Source organism: Ciconia boyciana, chromosome 2, assembly GCF_034638445.1.
Source record: "Ciconia boyciana chromosome 2, ASM3463844v1, whole genome shotgun sequence".
Classification (NCBI taxonomy): domain Eukaryota; kingdom Metazoa; phylum Chordata; class Aves; order Ciconiiformes; family Ciconiidae; genus Ciconia; species Ciconia boyciana.
This window is the reverse complement of record NC_132935.1, coordinates 25,119,370-25,140,337: the sequence shown is the minus strand read 5'-3', so window position 1 is coordinate 25,140,337 and position 20,968 is coordinate 25,119,370. Positions and strand designations below refer to the sequence as shown.

Sequence of the window (20,968 nt, the reverse complement as noted above, 5' to 3'; positions counted from 1 at the left end):
TGCTCATGGGATTACCCCCCCAGTCTTTGTATTTATAAAAAAAGTTTAACTAGCAAACCACATTAAATATTATCTAACTATTCCCAGGCAAGGATATTTGCAAATCAGTCGGCCATGGCTGTGAACATGCTTGTGTTAATACTGGTGATTCGTTTGTTTGTAAGTGTCAGGAGGGATTCCTGCTAAGAGAAGATGGAAAAACGTGCAAAAGTAAGTAGTCTGATATTTATCAGCATACTTTTTCTCTGCAGCTCATGCTTGTATAGAAATGCATTAACCAGCAAGAGTTGTCATCTGTTTTCAGATAAAGATCTCTGCAAATCAGTCAACCATGGCTGTGAGCATGTTTGTGTTAATACTGATGATTCGTATATCTGCAAATGCCATGATGGGTTCCTGCTGAGGGAAGATGGGAAAACCTGCAGAAGTAAGTAGTATGACAGCTTAATTTGATGAATTACACATATAATCGAGGCCTCTTGCTGATGTATGTAGACTAACAACTCTTCTGTCTGCAGACAAGGATGTCTGCAATTCAGTCAACCATGGCTGTGAACAACTTTGTGTGAATACTGACGATTCCTACATCTGCAAGTGTCGTGAAAAATTCATACTGAAGGAAGATGGAAAGACATGTAGACGTGAGTAGCCTGAGCTATAAAAGTATGTTTTTATTTGAGGCTTTTAAGTGTTGTGGCTGTGGGTGTTGGCACATGCATAAGTTTGTGATTTCCAACTATTTTAATAAAAGATATTAGCTCTCCCTTATGAACCTCAGCTGACAAACTCCATCCACTCTTCTCAGATAAAGATGTTTGCAACTCAGTTGACCATGGCTGTGAACATATTTGTGTTAATACTGATGATTCCTATATCTGCAAGTGTCATGAGGACTTCATACTGAAGAATGATGGGAAAACTTGTAGGAGTAAGTTGTTTAATCTGTTTTGTACTTCCTGATCTGCTAATGAAACACACTATGCACTATGTTATTTGGGTCTTTAATATAGAATCAACTTCATGGAAGTGAGCTCCTTCATGGAAGATTATTGCCGTAATTTTTACATTTTGTGAAAGTTATTTACCTAGCTAACTGTGCTAAATATAATTTTCATTATTCCAAGGTAAAAATACCTGCAAAACAGTCAACCATGGTTGTGAACATGTCTGTGTTCCAACTGGCGATTCATACACATGTCAGTGTCACAAGGGATTTATACTGAGGCGAGACAGGAAAACATGCAGGAGTGAGTAGCTGAAACTTTTATGGGGAATCTGTTTTTTCAGTGATGAGAGAAATAACAGACTTAATTTCACTCAAAGCTTGTTTATGCCAGTTTTGCATTTGAGAAATGGTCTAATAAGGAAATTCTCTTAACAATTCTCAGATAAAGACCTGTGTAAATCCATTGACCATGGCTGTGAACATATGTGCATTAATAATAACAATTCATATACCTGTCAGTGCCGTGAGGGTTTTGTCCTGCGACAAGATGGGAAAACATGTCGAAGTAAGTAACTCAGTATGTCTGTCAGCCACTCTTCTCTGGCATTGCTACATAAACGAACAAAGATGTTATACTCCTTTGCATACATTCTTCAAATACCATGTTTGGAACCTTTCAATTTATAAATATGTTAAATTGAATACATATAAATATTTCAATTTTTCCTAGATAAAGATGTCTGCAAATCAGTTGCCCATGGTTGTGAACACATTTGTGTTAATAATGACGACTCGTACATCTGCAAATGCCAGGAGGGATATGTACTAAAAGAGGATCAGAAAACATGCAGAAGTAAGTACATTTTATTTAGAAAGCATTTGTTTCTTTGATTTCTAAAATTACTTGACCTCACTTCAAATGCCTCACTTCAAAAAATGCCTCACTTCAAAAATAATTTAATATTTGAAAGCCCAAAACATATGTGAGTGTGATGGAAAATGTCTTGAACAATTAACTTGATGCTCTCGTAAGCAAAAAACTAACAAATTGGAACAGTTGTTTTGGTATAGCATCAAGTACGATAATTCTTTCCAAACATCAGGAAAAAAGCCAAAGTGAAATCTTATTATCAAGGAATGTGCACTTTAATCAAATTCATATACTGTGGAGCTTTTGCCTTTATATACTCCATTTTAAAATATCATTAATTCTATTTGCTTATCTTCTAACATGACATGCTTAGAGTATGACAAGCATTTATCTCATCACCCCTTAATACTTGGAGGAGAAATTCTTCTACTGGAGCTCAGTAAACACATTTATTCTGCAAAAATGGATGCCTTAGTTTGGGAGACGATTATTACCAAAAGAATGGTAACAATCCATGGCTGATCTCAATCCTAACTAAAACCATTCACCATGAACTGCTGCCCTATCTTGACTTACGCAATGATATTGAGGTGGTTCTGATATTCATATTCATTGCATTTCCATCACCTTAGTACATGTGACACATCTTTTCCTTAGATTACTGCAGAAAGGAATTCTTGGACAGCAGTTTTAAAATAGAGCTATTTTCTAAGAAGAAAAGCGAAGCTTTAAAGCTGAAAATTCCTTATTCCTACACTGACTTGGTAACAGACATCTTCAGTAATTTCTGCAGTCGAAGTAATTTCTGCTGCGCAATTCTCTCTTGTATAGTGCTTACAGCATTCTTACTATACAAACATCAGAGATGAGCGGAGGTCAAAGTTCATTTGGTCCAGGCTAAGATGCAAATCTTACGTTCCTTAGTACAGCAAATTCTCGCTGGAAGTTACATTCATCAAATAGGAGCTGAGCATCTCTGTAGCCAGCCCCACGCACAAAGCACACTAGTCTATGCCTGCTGGAGGCAATTGCTTTCCAGAATAAAAAATACACCTAGCAGAACCAGTCTGCAGCTTCAAAGACATTCTCCAGTCCCTAAATTCCCTAACCTTGTCATGGATGCACAGTGCCTACAAACCGCTTTGATTTTTGTGTGTGCACTTGCCAAAAAGTACGAGAACTCTAAATTTGTCAGTCTCCTGACAAACTCCCAGCTTTAATGGGTAAACCAGAAAAGGTTAATTTCAGCAATACATAAGCCTTCTAATTAAAAGACTGTTAAAGAGTTACAAGCCAAGCAAAAAACCTTATATAAACAATTATGAGCCATGTTTAGCAGCTAGGCACACTTCTAGCATTTAGTCTCTCACCTATAGTTTTTTTTAGGTGTTTTTCTGCCACTAGAGGTTTAAGCTTGTGCTATAAAAATATGTGCATTGTCTGAATTTTGTCCCCAGACTTGAACCTCATCCTAAGCTCTAGGGCAGGCTACCTAACCCTTCTCTTCTTGCTCAGCCTTCCCCAAGCTCTTTGGCTTTTGCCTCACTGATCCCTGACACTCTAAATATGAATCCTAGATTTTCACCTTATATACAAGCGTGGCTTCACTGACTCATTTCTTTGTACCACCTTTACCCTTTTGCTACTTCTGCAACACAAATGCAGCTCCAATTATTCTCCTCCATGCCTTTCAGTGTTGGTCATCTACACAAATGTAAAGTTAGCATACTGGCCTATCCCTGGAAGAAAGTTATGGCAACACTGTCTCTATATCCTAGCTATGTTCTTCAGTTATACAGTTCTCTCCACTTCACAGTCATTCTTAAAATTTGCTGATTTTTGCTGTATTTTTAAGAGTTGTAGTATTCTGCAAAGCAGTATGTCTCAGTAAGTATTCACTGTGATTATATTTTTGTAAAACTCTTGGTCATAGGCACACTCTTAGCTTTTGATACAGACTGTATACAACAGCTTTAGACACACTGGCAAAGTTGGATGAGCCGGGAACAAGGTACCCAGGATGATCTCTGAGTTTATGCAGTCCTTGGGTCCCTTTTTCAGCTTTGTGGAGTTTTTTTCATGATCTGAACACTCTGATGCTTATTTCACAGCATGCACTGAAGGCCCACTTGACCTGGTGTTTGTGATTGACGGATCAAAAAGTCTCGGAGAGGATAATTTTGAAATTGTAAAACAATTTGTCTCAGGAATCTTGGATTCACTTGAGATTTCACCCAAAGCTGCTCGAGTTGGTTTGCTTCAGTATTCCACTGAAGTTCGCACAGAGTTTACGTTAAGGCAGTTCAGCTCAGCCAAAGACATGAAGAAAGCTGTATCACAAATGAAATACATGGGGCGAGGTTCCATGACAGGACTGGCTCTGAAGCAAATGTTTGAGAGAAGCTTCACAGAAACAGAAGGAGCAAGACCATTTTCAGCAAATGTCCCTCGAATCTCCATTGTGTTTACGGATGGACGAGCCCAAGATGAAGTCTCCGAGTGGGCTGCTAGAGCAAAGCAGAATGGTAAGCAGAGATGTTTTTGACTCATTCTAAAAGGCAAATATTGTTAGAAATAAGATGTGGCAATAGAATGGATGTGCTACAGTATGTGCTAATAAAGAGAGCGTTTGCCATAGCAGTCTGGCTAGTACAGTGACCACTGTAGCAGACCATCGGCTCTTTGGTGTCCACAGGAGCCTTTGCTACAAGGCATGTATATCACCCCTACTGCGGGACCCATGATGAATGTCTCGCCACTGGGTTCTGTGCCATCCACAGTTAGTGGTACTACCCACCTGGCATGCCATGCAGTGCCCTAAACATATCTGCTAAGGGTTGACATTTGATACAGAGATTTGGGAACACTGGGAACTTCATCAAAAATTCTAAGAAAACAATTTAAAAAACCCCCAACCTGTCTCTTCAAAATACAGAAATCTATCCTCCTGAGAAATACTATGGTAATAATTGGTTATATTATATTTTTATTTACATATATTCTGTATTTTTAACCAATTGTATAGTGCTGATGGTCTTCTGGAAGGAAGATGGGTCCTCTTTACAATAGGATATAGTTGTAGTGCTGTCTATCTTTCTGTTTCTATGTGCCTTATCAGGTGATACACTGAAATGTAACTGAAAACTGGTGATTTTTAATTTAGAATATGTCTGGGCAGAAATCCATCCTCTAGGACACCTGTACCACAAATCAGAAACTTTTCAGCTGTTTAGCAGAGTCAACTGAAAATTTTCAAAACTTTTCAAGAAAATAGAGGATCCCTTTTTTCTTTGCAAAACATTTTCTATTTAATGAGAAACTGCTTTAAGAACCATGGCTGATGGCCCACAACACAGAGAAGATAGCCAGACTTTAGAAGATGCTGCACATCTTTGTTCTGTTCTTGTTTTATTGACTTGATATATCAATCATAACTTGATACATGATTAGTATAGCATGGGTCAGGACTGATACCTTTCTGTAAAGAGAAAAGGGAAAAATGTCTAAGGGTATGAGAAGAGCATGTGCTAACAAGAGTGCCATTACAATGAAATATAAGAAAAGTGGTTTTAAAAATATTAAAAACAAACCCAAATATTTATATGCTAACTAGTGAGATCTGGGAAAGTACATGGAGGATTTACAGGACTGAAGAAGAAAAGAAGTACAAGCCAACCTTGCTTACTTGCTGAATGAAACCTCCATTCCGGACTGCTTACACTGATATTTGTAATGCTACAAGCCAAATCCATCCCCTGTGTAATTGCAGCGTAGGCAATGTAGTAACGCTGAATATGAAATTGGCCTTGAATGCTTTATCACTGATATCTCCAAGTCTTTAAAAAGCAACAGACCTCAGCATGACTGGTCTATTCATTAAATTGAATCAGCTTCTGGTGAATGTTTTACTTCCCTGGCTAAAGAGCAATAATAGGCAGATTCATGACAAAAAGTATGGAGATGTTTATGTTAAATGTTAAAGAGTTGGAAAATGCATATTTGATGTTATCAGGCCCAGGATTCTTCAGCAAAAAGGTTGAAGTTGCAATTCAGTGAGTGTGTAGCTGTTATTACCCCTTGATAATAAAGAGATATCAAACCTCCTCATCCTAAGTTTTATCTGAAACCAACCAGCTGAGAAGGCAGCTTCTGCTCTTCAATCTTACGAAAGAGCTTGAAATACTATGAAGCTAATAGTTGTATTATGAATCACAAAATCAGTACTAGTTGTGGACACTTTCTAAGCCAGAACTGATGTAAAGAGAAATGTTGTATTGGCTAATATGTTCATGAGAATAATAAAATAATTGCTGAAAAAAGGGATATTGAAGATCACTGTTTTCTACTCATTGCTTGTTTAAAATTTGTCCAGTGAGAGGGCTGTGAACCACTTTCTCTTTCCCTGATTTCAGAGTGAAGAAAATTACAAATCCTCATTTACTTTCTCTGTAGCACCTCTGCTGGGGAAATGCTTGTCTCGAGCATCCCTGTTGTAAGGCTCTTTCTCTCCTAGCCCCACAAATCGTTTCTTTTTCCCCTTTTCTTACCCTCGTAGGTCTGGGTGCCTTTGCAGTGCCTCCCAGCCCACTAGTGACCCTTAGAGTGCAAGAATCTAGTCTCAATGTGCTCTGAGGATTTTGAAACACTAAGTATTTATATTTTTCTAAAAAAAATTACTGACATCTTTCAGGATTCTGGCCGATTTGCTAATATATAACAGGTATTCCCATCAACCCAGTAATTAGCTTTATTGCACACACCCTATGTACAGAGACACACACAAACCAGGAACTTTCAGTGCAACTGTGAGGCTGACTTGTGTGATTCTCTTGGATGTTTTGCAGTACTCCTTCTGGTTCATTTGCTATCAGTAGTGGCCAGGCAACTGTCATCTCTTTAACTTAAAAACTATCTATTAAATTACAGCGAAGTGGTGGGTTTCTACATATCTCTCAATAACTAAAGCATATTAAGCCTGTTCAAAACCAATTTTGAAGTTACATAGCATATACATTTCTTGTGCTCTCATTTTCTCTCTAAAATGACTAATGCTCATATTTTCCTTTCATGGAGGAACAAGGGTTTAGAACTGCTGATGTAATAATTATGTGCAATTTCTTTTGAATCTAGGTATAATTATCTATGCCATTGGAATAGGAAAAGCAATTGAGGAAGAACTGCTGGAAATTGCTTCTGAGCCATCATATAAACATCTCTTCTATGCTGAGGATTTCACAGCTATGGAGGACATAAGTGAAGAGCTAAGAGCCCGAATCTGTGAAGGTAACAGTATTCCACTTTGATTGAGATAGAAGACATGAATGCTTACAGATTTTCTTGCAGGCCTAAAAGGACAACTGGTGTCGTAGTATAGATCACTGATGTCATTGCAAGGCATAAGTCACTCATGGTAATTTTTCTGCCCTGTAATATATGAGGAATATATACCCTTAATCTATCACCAGGTAAAGGTATATAATAATTGTCTTTATTTTTATAAAGGTTGCATAAAATGTACACTTGTGCCCAGAAGAATCAATTGCTCCCTCCCCTTTCTTTTTCTACAGTTAAGTCAGCCATGCACTGAACCCCACCCTGCCAAAGCAGCATGATCTACTTCATTAGGAATGTGGGAAAATAATCAGGGATTTGTAACGTCTTAATGAGAATAAAAAATTACTTGTAAGACCAGTGGCAAAAACAAACCACAGCAAAACAAATCATCAAGAGCTGTTGTGCATGTTTATAGAAGGCTAAAAATAGGTCATTGAACCAAGAGTGGATCTCAGTTATGCATAAGCTCCAAGTTTTGCTCCACAAAGGTGGAAGGTTTGTTCTAGAAAGCACCCTTCCTCACTCTAGCACAAATAGCCTCTATCTAAACATTCCCAGCTGAAGTTTTGCAAGGGGAAGGGGGAATGTGAACTGGGACGAAAGCTGTTCGGCCAGAGAGAGGACAGCATGTCTCTCCCATTGACACAGTCCCAAGATTCGGTATTATTTGTACATTCAAATTGGTACCTGAAACAAAATCCAGAAACATCACTGTGAATTATATTAGTCATAGCAGTAGAATTGTGCAAGAGGATTTAACTTTCACTAGCTTTTCTTTGGTTGTTTTTCTTGGAATTAAATGCAAACAGGTTTTACTTTCTTCTTTAACGTTACTGTGTAAAATTGGCTGGCAAGCAGTAGTGCATTTCTTCCTCATGCAGATGTCAAGGAAGAATCTGAAAAAAAAAAAAAGAATCTGAGAATGTTTCCTAGCTTGTATATTCTTTGTGTTTCTCTCAGTCCTAAGTCCTAGTTCCATCTTTCTGAAATACAAAATACTATGAAAACATGAAACCAAGTCTGTTCAATTAACTTTCTTTTTAGACACGTAATCTGCTGATGACAGCACGTCATCTTAAAAGCTTGGGGAGATGCCAAAGCCAAAACTGTCTGGCAACCAGTATAATCATTCTCACTCATTAGCAAACCCCAGAGCTCAGTGATGGAAATGCATCCTTCAGGTACCCACAGCAGTGTTTAGCAACCACGATTTTTTTTAACTACATTACTTACCATATGAAAAATAAGTAAATCCTGCCCCTTTGTGGCAGTTTCTAGACTGCAGCTCTTAACTGCACCTCTAGTAACTGGGCAGAGCTGGTGCCTCTCAGCTTCTGTCCTCCTCCTCCTCTCTCACCAACACTAAATGCCTCACACCTGTGAACTGAGGACTGAGCCAGCTTTGTTTTTCTGGACCCTCCAGGACTACCTATTGCTCATGAACTCACTCCACCAGAAATTCTGCCTCCAAGCCTGTTACACAAGCTGAAAGTTCATTTTTTTTTTTCCTCTGTTTTTGGTTTACAGCTTTATTTTTTCCTCCTTTGCAACAGCAGTAATTTAATTTTTACTCCAGTCATGGTCCTTAGCTGAGGACTTTGGAGGCTCCAGCCTGTGAGGGCAGTAGGAGACCCTCTGAACCTCATGGACTCCACTGACAAAGCCTCTCACCCCCAGTCCCAGCTGTGGATGGGCTGCATGTTTCCAAGTAAAGCAGAAGTCCTCCAACTCTCTTTTGGGGTAAGGCTTTTTCCTTTTATTCTGCAAGAAAGCATCAGCCTTGTAGAATAGCTGCTGATTACTATTAATTATTCTTGATTACTAGTAGTAAAAAATACCAAGTGGTTTTCTCTTTTGCCTCTATGAAGAGGAATTCAGTTGGAAGGTTCCCATCCATTGCCTTGGTTAATGTTCACTTCTCATCTGACCAAAAGCACTAACGAGGCTACAGCAATGTCATATGTAATAGGTGCTCATCATGATTGCCTCTTCACCCCTGTTCTGAGCATCTGCATTATGGGAGCCTTTAATTACATAGTCACATACTATTTTTGGCACAAGACCCCAGCCCTGATCAGATGACAGTACTCAGCAGCCTGCTGGTTAACATTCTGATCTCCTTCCAAATTGTGGATCGTCATCACTGTTGCAAATAGTCAGCTACTGCTTTTGAAGACACTTTCTCACAGGCTTTTCCTAAGAAAATACTTAGGTTTTGTTACAAAACAGAACACTAAAAACAAACACCCAACTTTAGCATTGTTCCCCAACAAATTTGAGTATTTATGTTCACTGCACTGACTTCACAAAGGGACTCATTTAGGGTTAGCAGCCTCTGCTGCTACTTGTCTGATTATTCACGGCTTTACAGAGGTAATGAGATCAGAAATCTTTGGGCCCCAACCAGTTTATGAAGCCTGAAGAGGAGTTTCTGAAATACCCTATTCCTGTCCCAAGCTGGAAACCTTCTGCCACACCTCTACCAGTGTATCTGTAGGTCTTCTTTCCTGTCCCTTACATCTGAATCCTAATTACTTGTCTATACCAGTCCAGTGTCCAAAGCTCAAACTTTGCAGGTCAGTTCCTCTGCCCTTCCTAGACAGCCTCCTCATTAGCCTACAGCTCTTAAATGACTTCTAGAGCAAGTTATTACACAGGGTCAAACACTCAAGGCTCATCTTACCTGTTTCTTCCCTCCTAGACTGGAAATCTCACCATCCTTGTTCCCAGTTGATCATTCTTCTGCTAGACTCCTCACCCAGTTTGTTTCATTCCTTACCTTGTGATCTCATCCCCCACCTCTCTGCCCTGAACTCTTCTCCAAAATCTGTGTTGCTTCCATCAGCTGGTTCTCACGCAGACTTTTTGATATATATAAATATTGTAGTTCTGCCCACTGAACTCTAGTCGTCTTACTCAACCACTCATCTCTGGTTCATTCCCTGTTCCTCATGCTCAAGTCATTCCACCCCCCACCCAGAGGGTCTCATCTCCTTCCCAGTGCAACTTAGCAGAGCTGCGTATTATTGTGCATCTGTCAAAATTAACTAGACCAACAAAGATCCCAATAGCTATAACAAACCTGTGGGTCCCAGAAGCATCTTCATGGCATATCAGGAGAGTTTGCACCATCACCTTTTACCCTCACGCATTCACTTTCAGTGAAGGAACTCTGGGTATATTTGCAGGGAGGGAGTCCCAGATGCTCTATCCGCTCCCCTGGCAGAGTTGATCAAGTCGTGCAGTTGTTAAATGTATGTTCTTCAGCTCATCTGGGCCATCAAGGGCTCCACAGTTAATTGAAGGTGAAGCATTTGTTTTCTAGAAAAGAACCCGTTCTCAAGGAACCAAAGCTGCCTCTACATTACCCTCTTGCGACAAGAAAGGGGTAGTGCACAGAATGACTCGACGTAGTTACACCTACATTTAAAATAGGCTTCCATTCCTCTCCAGACACTCTTGACTAAAAATATCAGTATGTGGAGTCTGAAATAAATTCCTACGTTTTAAAGGCAGTGCTTGATGAATTAGAAACTTGTATTTTTGCTTATAACTGCAGTGCATCAAATAAACTCTACTGCACTCTTCTCACCTAACCTCTCCCTACTCCCTGATCAGTTTCCCATTATAAAGGAGAAAATTGAAGGAGATTAAGAACTTTCTTCCTTCTCCAAGCAGTTTTTATTCTTATTCAGTTCACCCCAAAGGACTGATGGATGACAATGAACATACAATAATTTTCACTAAAGGACACAAAGTAGGTTGCTGTTATTTCAGATTGCTTCACTGTTAATCTATTTGTAAAGCACTTCCGATTTTGGAGGAGTTCCTCTGATAGTCTGAGTTGAAAGGCAAGTCCTGGAGTTTCCATCAACAGTGGACCTCTTCTAAACTGCACAGGTATCAGGCATTCTCCACGTGTTATGAGAGACAGAGAGAAACACCGAGTTACTGGTAAGAAACATCCCCATTTCTAGGGAATGTGAACACTTCTTTTGCTCCTTTTGTGATCTCACTTCCTTTGGCAATTTCTTTCTACCAGCCTTGAAAGACTCGGCTAGCCAGCAGGATCCATCATCTCGGAGGCTTCATAAGACTGGTCCACAGCCTTCAGGTTGGCTGTTTTAACTCAGTGTCCTGCTGTCTCCCCAGATTACTGCTAAGTTGCCTCTTCATGCCACCTTCTGTAAAGAACCCTAACAACTCGCCTCTAAGAGAATTGTTCATCCCATTCCCCTTCCTACCCCCTCCAAGCAACCCTTCTTTCTGCAATTCACATCTGCTTTGTACAAAAAAATTTCAGATTCTTTGCATGGCTGCATGCTTCTTACACCATCCAAATTAATTACTTCATGGGGAAACTTGTATTTCAACACTGTGCTTGATACTTTAAAGCATGTTCAGCTTTCAATCACTTCTGTTTCTCACAGGAACCTTCACAACTCCCTTTCAGTTCTGCAACCCACAACTTAAATCATGTATACAGTAAACAGAGCCTAACAGCTCAGTTCCTTCACATCTTTGTATCCCTAGTGCTCTCCATGAATGATGCTCACTGCAGTCAGTGAGATTAACTCAACTAGTTAAGGAGAACTCAGTGCATGTGAGTAGAAAAAAAAATGCTGTATAATGAAGTGAAGTGGGTTTGATTTTTAGACTTTTGGGGGGTTTCCTGCAGGACCTGAATCAACCACAATAGCCATCACAGATGTCATTGCCTGTCCCCATCTTGCAATACAGCACAAGTATCTTTTTGAAGAGAGTCACACTCACTCAACAACAGGTAATCCGGTTACCTTTGTTTAGAAGAATCCAGACTGCTCTTTGAATATATTGGCCTAAGCATTGTGTACTATTTTCCAGTACTTACAAAATCTGCCCCAGAGCATTCCTTTGGATGTTGACCTGTTTGGAGAACAGGAAGCTGTATTAAACCTGCTCTGCATTTATAAGTCCTTGTCATTTCCTCCTTCATCCCATCTGATTTATTCAGTATTTAGCCTATGCTTGACTGTTTCTGTTTTTCAGCAAAAGCTTCAAAAGATAAAGACCAGTGCAAATGTGAAAACCTTGTGACATTCCAGAACTATGCAACCAATGAAGTAAGAAAACTCACCCAGCGATATATCCTTTCAGAATAATTGTTTCTTACATATAAGACGGGGGGGCAGGTTAAACGAAACTGTAACTGTAACACATTAAGTCTAAGCTGTCTCCATAGCTCAAATCAATCTACTGTAATGAAAAGCTAAACTACTTAATAGACAATGTTAACCTCCAAGAAGCAAGGCTTTTAAGACTTGAAATCTGCCTCTCCTTCATAGAAGGGACCAAAATATTAGTAAGGATCTTAACTTTTAATAATCCCTAACACTAAACACCTTCAGGGACAGCAAAGAAATGAGTGGTCAAATTGAAGACTAACACTCTTCGCTTTGGGTTATTTCTTCAGATTGTATCGAAATAGCATTTACTGGCTACAGGAGTCAGAATACAAGTGATGTTTCCCTTCTGAACTGCTTGGTGAAGCACCAGATGCAGCAAGTCATTTAAAACAATACTCCAAATGAAGAGGAATTCAGAGGACTGAGGGCTGATTAATTTTGCATAAACAAATATGCAGATAAAAACTAGCTAAGTGCAGATCAATAGCTTTTCCCCCCACCCCCACAAGTTAGTCCAGCTTTTCAAGGGAGCTGTTAGTACAGTAGCCTTTATACTATCATCTGCAACATCCACCATGTCTCAGGAGACAACAGCAGCAAATTGTCAATACAACTTTCTGCAGTATTTTGCATCATGCAGTATTTATGCAGCAAATTCCTGTGTTTTCTTCATGAAAGCTGCTTCTGCCTAATCAAATAAATAGTAAGACAACATCACATCTTCTATTTAAGTTTTGTAACTGTGTGCAAGATCAGTAAGTACTTATTTCCTGCGGAGAAGAGTACAGTGATACCAGCAGCTCATAACTGTGTGCTTCCTAGAAAGAACAGCTTCAGACTGAGGAACCTGTGAACAGTCTGTCCAGAGTCAGACTAACAGAGCCCTCAGTGGTCATGACAGGAGGCAAGACCACAGAGCGCTCTGTTAACCTGATGCAAAATATTGCCTACCAGTTCAGACTTTACCTCCAGCTATTTTGTGTAACTGCAGCAGCCAGCCTCCCTCTCTCTCACCTTCCCAAGTAAATCCTTCAGCAGATAGCTCAAGAAATGATGTTCTGATCACTTGATTAAGTTATTCCATGCAAAGTAGAATTACTTAATGAAAGGGGAGAAAGCCATCATATAAGGTTATTACTAGGTGCTTCAGATGCTCTTCAACATTTATACTTCTCTGAGAGACTTCTCCAAAGTGTCCAGATGACTTCAAAGGAAAATCTCTAGGTCATTTCCCACATCCTTAAAAGCGTCATCCAGACACACACAGTTCCAACCAAGATACTGACAAGAAAGAAGACCACTCCTTCCCCCTTCAGCAGAAGCCTTAGCCTCTTTACTGTAATCTCCTGCAGCTGGGCTATGAGGAACTCTGAACTTACTCAGAATCAAAGAAAACAGAGCTTAGCAACATGTGCTTTTTTGCTTTACAATTTGAGCAGGCAACTCTCTGATTTTTAGAGTCTGAGAGGGACTCAAGTTGATGGAAGAGCAGCTGACACCAAGCTGGAGACCTATGCATTTTGACAGGAACAGTGCCAAGCACTGTGCAACCACTGCTTTGAACAGATTAAGAACTATCCAGTTTCCTCTCCATTACAAACCTCATTTCGCCTCCTCTGAGCTGAAGAGCAGCTCAGATACTGAGTAATATACTAACTCTTGATAACTGCCAAAGACTCTGCTGGCCAGTCCCCATCCCAGGGATCTAGGGGGAAGGGAGAACTGGCTACAAGACTAGCTCCAGTTACAGAATACAAATTTAGAGGGACCAATCCAAACTGTCAATGATTTCTATCCAAATACATTTAACTTTTTTCTATCAGTAGATGAATGCAGTTTCTACTGCTTGAACTTTGCCTCAGTAAACACTTGAGAAACATTGACATTGCATAGAAAGCAGCTCAACTGATGCTAGCATGCATATAGTAATCCCTTCTGCATGACAGACAGTTGAGGAATTACCAAACATAAACCCTCTGTATGGGCAGGCTAGTCGCCACAGAAGCACTCCCACTCTTGCTCCACTGCTTTGCATTGCTGCAGCTTCTTACTTGCAGTGGAGCCAGCCCTAGATCCCATGGAGCTTGTTGTGCTCTACTCCGCATCCGTCTGGATACCACTGGCCTTGTAAAAACAATACCCTATGCTACACCACCACAGGGTAGGAATATAAGGTCATCAACAGACATTGGTACTGCAGTCACAGAGCTGCGTAGGGTTTTATGATCTACCATTAGCTTACATGTAGCTTTCCATGTGATTAAGTGAAACATTTTTTTAAACAGCATTAACTAGGATAAATACTTGGCTTCCCTTTAAAATACAAGGAAATGACCAATTTTCAGAACCACCAGCCTTTTTAATAAGCTGTAGCCTGAACTCCATGTTGAGGTATACCTGTTAATGAATGGGGCTTCACACAACTTTCTCAACTCAGCTGAGCAAAGCAGAATAAGAAAATACAGGGGAGTATTGTATGAGAAATTACTGGGAGTCAAAGAGGGTAACAAAGAGGAGAAACAAGAGCAAGTTTATGGACCATACCAATCAGGCAGCTGATACTGTTTTTCTATTAATGCATGCTCTTTCCTTAACTTTTGTCTACTGGAAGAAATGACGAAAAGAATGGAAGACTTGGAAAACAGGCTAAAATACTGATAAAAATTTAAAGTGTATACTACACTGTATATTTATACATACAAACTTGTCAGAGCTATTTTCTTAAACTGGTTCAAAGTAAAATAACAAATCCTTGGGACTGGAGAGTTCAATCCCAAGTTGAAGAGTATTTTGGATCCCTGAATCTAAGGATTGAAGAGTTGAAGTTGAAGAGTATTTTGGATCCCTGCATCTATATACTATGTGTTCTGTCTTGCATTGATTGCAGATAAGGAATGTTGAAAATTTTATATATATATAAACGTTTCAGTAACTAGCAAAAATTCTAATTAAACAGAACTAAACAACTGAAATAAGCTATGCAAAACAATAAAATGCTGTTTGTTTTTTTTTTTTTTAAGTGAAACCTCCATGTTTTGAAGTACTTTTAGGGTATGAATTTATTTGGCTGGCTTTTCTGTATTTCCCTCTTCCACTCTGCTAGTATTTTAAGCACCCTATCTGTGTGGATATATATAGTTCTATATATACATACATATATAAAAACAGAACAAGCGGGACAGCATTCACAGCAATTAGGTTTCACTTATATTCTTCCAACAAGAGTAGACTACTGGTATCAGTTGGAATAAAAATAGAAATGTATATATTTGTGTGGAAACTCTGATGAAAGTAAATGAGCAAAGTGGGAAGTCTGCTGGATTATCAGGGCATCACAATCCAAAGTTTCAAGTACTTTTTCTCTCACATCCAGAGCACGTAGCTTCTACCTACTGTTCCTTGGTCAGCATTCAGTGATTCTCTACCTTTCCTGAATGCAACTAGTATTTTAATTATGAAACCATACTTTGGGCAGTACAACTAGCTGCACGCCTGTTTGTCAAAAACTTAAGACAGATGAAAACGGCAAATTGCTTCCAGCCATTCTGGACAACTTAAGTGCCTTGAAGTTTTACTCCTTCCCCTTGGCAGCAACAGCACTCTTCTGCTAGCTTTACTTTCACACCAACAGCAGCATCTAAACTATCTCTTGAACTGATCCAAATCTGAGGTTTAATAGGTAGAGACACCAGCACTTCCTCCTTTGCTTTGACACACATTGGTTTGCCTCTTTACTTTCCATTTCCAAATGAAAATACACAACTTCATCCATTCTGTACCAGAAGCAGAAGTAGTTTCAGCAAAACTAGATTAAGTGATATCAGATAAGCTAATAAGCGTGCATGGATACACAGCAGCAAGGCTTTAAGGTACCTTGTGCTTTGGCATACTTTGGCAAACAGAATTCAAGTTCTGGAAGGATACTGGTGCATACTGATTTTTGTCAGGTGTTTCTTTTACCACATGTCAGCAAAGCACTGGCACCACAATTAATAATCACTAGTAATAAGGAACATCCTGCAGTCATGGTCTCGCATAAAACAGGCACAAATCTGCAAGATACCAACGTTCTCAGCAGTAGTCACTTGAGAACACCAACTCATCTGTCTCTAACATAATGTCTTCAAAAAACTTAAAAAAAGGGCCAATTTAAAATCAGCTTTGAAGAGTTAATTGGTATCTTATTGAAAGTATGATGTTATACACCATGTCTAGCAGCTACCCTATTTGCCATTTGACAGATATGTATTATCTTGGAATGAAAAGACAAAGAGGATAATTTGCATTAGTACTTTTGATTGACTTGGTAAAAATAGTGTGATTTTTTTTAGTGTAAGTAAACCCTTTGGGGTCCCCCACCAACATCCCAAATTTGCTACTGTACCTCACATTACAACTTGTTTTTGCATTACCACTCCAAAACCAAAAAACTAAGGAAGCCCTAGCCTGTTGGGATTTGACACCATACTTGCCATGATCAAGTCTTACTCCACTTACCTCTCAAGAACCACAACTTCTAAAGAAAGTAACAGGCAAGTTTTGTCCTGTGAAGGTTGTATTTCTAACAGAACAGGAAACACAGCAGTGGTAATGAATCTTCATTTATATAGTTTGTTCCCTAAAACCAGCAAAGGTATAATACAAATTTTTCTTAAAACAGATCTGTAAGCAGTTTTATTGTAGAAATAACACCTTTACAGCATTTACTTCTCACTGGCTTGTTCTGGCATGCTTCTAATGATGTCAGAGTCACCTGTAAAACAAAAATACACTGTTACAAGAGGACCCACAGAAAGATCTGTTTTCAGGAATAAGCCAAAAAGTTAAAAAAAAAAACCAACAACAAAATCCAACACACTGATTCTACAAACATAAAACAACTTAAAAGCAATACAAAGACAGTCTGTTTAGAAAAAAGGCCAGTAATTTTGATGGCTTGATAAAAAATACTTATAACTGTATTTTGCTAATCCATATGCAGTATTTTTACGATAATTATGTACCTGTCACTAGCATTTATAAAGCCAGTACTAGAGCAATCATCTAGTCCTGGAGGACACAATGCATAGTTTTAATATAGCGAATGTCTAGCCTCCCCTGATCACGAAAATATCAGGACAGCGAGAATATTCGCAGTACATTACACAGCAATAAGCTTTACGCGCAGTTCCTTAGCTTACAGTTAGTCATGTCCCCCCTCTGCCCAAAATCAAACCTAAAAGTAACATTTTGAAAACTAAGTTTACAGCTAGTATTTGAATACAAACAAGCTTAATAAAGTTTTCTGAAGAAACAGAGAATTCAAACCAATGTCGCTTGGGGAACATTTGGTGAAAGTTATTATAGAAATCATTAAATCCATGTGTATGCAATTTGGTCAAGAAACAGAACAAAAGATTGTTTCTTCTCTTAAAAGATTTGGAAAGAGGATGAAAAGTCACCTCTTCTCAATTCTAAAAGGATTAGCTGTCTATGAGGAACTTGAGCAACTCTGGCACAAAGAGTGCTACCAAACCATAGCAATTACACACACATTTACAGTTTTAAAATAAAACATTTAATATGATTTTCAACCCTGGATTAGTATCCACCTGCATTATTTTTGTATATATTATTCTGGGAAGCAAGACAACTCACAATCCTTTGTCTTAGATTAAGAACAGTCAAACAAGGTTGATGTAAACAGCATGTTGCACAAGCTCATATTCTAGCTGATGGACTCAGAAACATGTACCATAACGTTGCTTCCCAGCCACTGAAACCTCATTACAGACCAACAGGGAGGCAAACCACATGCTCACAGGGTTAGGCAGTAAAAGGAGCTATATGCAAACACAAGCAGCAGTAATTTCAGGTTCCAAGAACCTAGGACTCACAACAGAAGAACAGGATCTTGGTCAGAGGAGATTACAGGACACTGAAGTATGTCATCACCCCTGCATGTTACTTGCTCAGTGCTGCTACTCCCAGGTGAAGAGAGGAACCACCGATACATACCATTTGGTCACTATCCCTTAAGAGAGACATACCTGGGTCAATGATAGCCAGTGTGCACACTCTGTAGTATTTTCCACATGCTGTGCCCAATTCAATGTTGTTGCCGCTATAATGATGGACACCAGTCTTGGCAAGCATAGCGTAGTACTCGATCTCCGATTTTCTGAAATTCAAAAACTAGGTGTTACAGTACTGACAAACAATTCTAACTGACTGTACTACAGCAAGAGCAGCTTTAACTCCAATCATACTTAAACCTTACACAGTTTTCCTTCCCACTCAGAAAAACTCATCTGTTCCTTGCCAGCCAATATCACTACTGTGCTGTGGCTCAGGAACCCTTATCCAGAAGTACGCTGAAGGTATGTAACAGCAAACCCACTTTTGGAGTGCAAATCCTTGAGGATGCTCCTACACATGCTCATTCCTACAGGAAAGAAGGGGATTCAGAACATTCAGACTTCTGAAACGTTGTAGGAGCTAAGCCAAAGTGCATAAACGATGACCATTATTAATGCTGATACCCAGTGGCCAGATGCTGAATAGAGATCTGACTGCTGCTAGCTGTGAAAGAAACTGGGTATTTTTCTTACCAAAAAAATAAAAAAAAGTCAATCTGTATTCTCTTTTCTTCTAAATTCCACCAGGAGATTCTAGTGGTCAATATTGTTCCCCAAGCACTTCTGGGATTCCCACTAACATACTGCCTACTGTAACAGTCCTGCCATTTCCCAAGCATCTAATTTTGATTTTCTGCATTTACAGTTTCCTGAATCTGTCAATATCCCTTGAAGACAAAAAGGGCCCAGAAATTCAACAAGGAAAATGTCAGGAAGTTAGTAAAGATTTCATTCTCAAAAAAGCAATTTCACTGGCCAGGAACCTAAATTTAACTTACTTGGACAGCAAATTTTGTGTGCTTCAGATATTTTAAATCAGTGTCAATTACTAGTTTTCCTACCTGTAAGATTATTTTCCAATACACTACTTCGAAAAAACACAGGAATTCAGCCCCACTATACTTGTAATAAATGCTATCGCAGTGCAAAAAGCTTACAGTATCTTCACTAGTGCAAACTCTTTGAATTAGAAAGAAAAATGTTGGGAAGCATTTCAACACATCCAGACCTGAAATCATTGTACACCAAACAATCCATCACTTTTATTTCGTAACACTCTGGAATATGCCAAAGTATTCTGCACTAATAATTCACTGCAGCAATTAAGATGAAGTACACGCTGTATTTGTAAAAATAACCTGTCTTAAAGAGAACTGTTTTTTCATACATCTGCTTACCTCAAAGCAGGACAGTTGTTGGCTAGGATGACCAACTTGGCTTTGCCCTGCCGAATCATTTTCAGAGTCTGTTTGTATCCTAGCACATATTTACCACTTTTCATAACCAGCTGAAGCCTAGAGTTTATGGACTCTAGGGACTTTTTCTGAAAAAGGGGTAGAAAAGCATTATTGTATGTTACTTTACATTTTGCAAAATGGCAGAGAACATAACAAAATGAAGACATTACAAATACAAGGAATCTTTTAATAATTTCCCAATAATTTGCAAAGTGGAATAAAAAAGCCAGCCTACCACATGAGTATGAGAAAGCTTGTGGATAAGGGGGTTGCTGATACTATGTTTTCCCCACTTCATTAAAATATCTCTTACCCACGTTTGTTACAATAGAAAAATACATCTGAAAGCATTGTTGCTGCTATCTACATTAATCAGTAATGTCCAGGTGTATTTGACAGGCCTTTATCAAAGCGCAGCTAGTCAAGTCCAAGTAAATACTACTTCTGCTTTGCAAATCTAAGCCAGGTTTGGAGTATGTCTCTTCCCAGGACACATACTAATAGCGTTATATTGGTCAGCAGAAACAAGTAATCACATGCGATATGAGCTGACACTCCAACAGGAGAGCGTGGTGCTCACGACAACAGGTAAGTGCATTTACAAAGACGAACACCACCATCTCACAAGAAACCCATACTTGCCAGAGTCGCTTCAAAAGAAAAGCAAAAACATGGCAGGAAATGCAAAAGCTGAGCTCCACCCGCACTAGGAACTCAGGACCAGCTCCCCTTCCTCCAGCTAGCACAGAGACGCTATGAGCAGCCCGGGACAGCGCACAGCAGGGAACCGAGGACAGAGAAACAGGTGGGAGGCGACCGCAGCCTGTGCAAGGAGGGCACGGCCCGAGCTCCGAGGGCCGCGACAGGCGTCTCCGGCTGTGGCCAGGGCCCCCCGCCGCCCCCGGTCCCCGCCCCAGACCATGCCGGGGTCCACGCTGCCTCACCGCACCGCGACCCGCCGCCCTCCGCCGCCCCGTCCCGCTCAGCGCCCGCCGCTGGCGAAGGCCGAGCCGCCGCCACGTGAAGCCGGCGCGGCCCGCTCCCACTCACCGTCTTCTTCGCGGCCACCATGTTGCTGCCTCGCGTCGGGTCGGGCGGTGACTAGAACACAGGGGTGAACGGGGGTAGCGGTTAGCACCCGACTGCGGCCCCCCGCGCCCGCCCGCGCCGCCCCGGCCGAGCCCCACTCACCGAAGACGCGCCGCCAAGATGGCCGGGCAGCCAGAAAGGAGCGAGCTCCCACAAGGCATCGCGGATCCCCGCGCGGCAGCTCTCGCGAGAGCCGCGCGCAGCCTCCC

At 40.1% G+C, this 20,968-nt stretch overlaps 2 protein-coding genes and 1 non-coding gene across 3 annotated transcripts in view; 1 reads left to right on the top strand and 2 right to left on the bottom strand.

The window, feature by feature from the left end:
* The window catches only part of MATN2 (matrilin 2), a 70,187-nt gene extending 54,799 nt beyond the window's left edge, over window positions 1–15,388 (top strand). Inside the window, exons 14-26 of the mRNA XM_072852134.1 lie at window positions 88–210; window positions 305–427; window positions 519–641; window positions 806–928; window positions 1,125–1,247; window positions 1,389–1,511; window positions 1,677–1,799; window positions 3,929–4,342; window positions 6,948–7,100; window positions 11,194–11,265; window positions 11,830–11,934; window positions 12,180–12,275; window positions 14,922–15,388. Of these exons, the coding sequence (XP_072708235.1) occupies window positions 88–210; window positions 305–427; window positions 519–641; window positions 806–928; window positions 1,125–1,247; window positions 1,389–1,511; window positions 1,677–1,799; window positions 3,929–4,342; window positions 6,948–7,100; window positions 11,194–11,265; window positions 11,830–11,934; window positions 12,180–12,275; window positions 14,922–14,974 (1,754 nt within the window). The 3' untranslated portion in view covers window positions 14,975–15,388. The remainder of the gene's footprint in view (window positions 1–87; window positions 211–304; window positions 428–518; window positions 642–805; window positions 929–1,124; window positions 1,248–1,388; window positions 1,512–1,676; window positions 1,800–3,928; window positions 4,343–6,947; window positions 7,101–11,193; window positions 11,266–11,829; window positions 11,935–12,179; window positions 12,276–14,921) is intronic.
* A 1,513-nt stretch (window positions 15,389–16,901) lies between these two features.
* On the bottom strand, window positions 16,902–20,968 carry RPL30 (ribosomal protein L30). Its single transcript, XM_072852135.1, has 5 exons — window positions 20,862–20,968; window positions 20,721–20,771; window positions 19,611–19,756; window positions 18,346–18,476; window positions 16,902–17,069 (listed from the first exon to the last, which is right to left on the bottom strand). The coding sequence occupies exons 2-5, from the start codon at window positions 20,739–20,741 to the stop codon at window positions 17,020–17,022; spliced, it is 348 nt and encodes a 115-aa protein (XP_072708236.1). The 5' UTR covers window positions 20,742–20,771; window positions 20,862–20,968; the 3' UTR covers window positions 16,902–17,019.
* LOC140648703 (small nucleolar RNA SNORA72) lies at window positions 17,318–17,452 on the bottom strand. Its single transcript, XR_012041316.1, has one exon. It is a non-coding gene; the product is annotated as a small nucleolar RNA SNORA72 (small nucleolar RNA).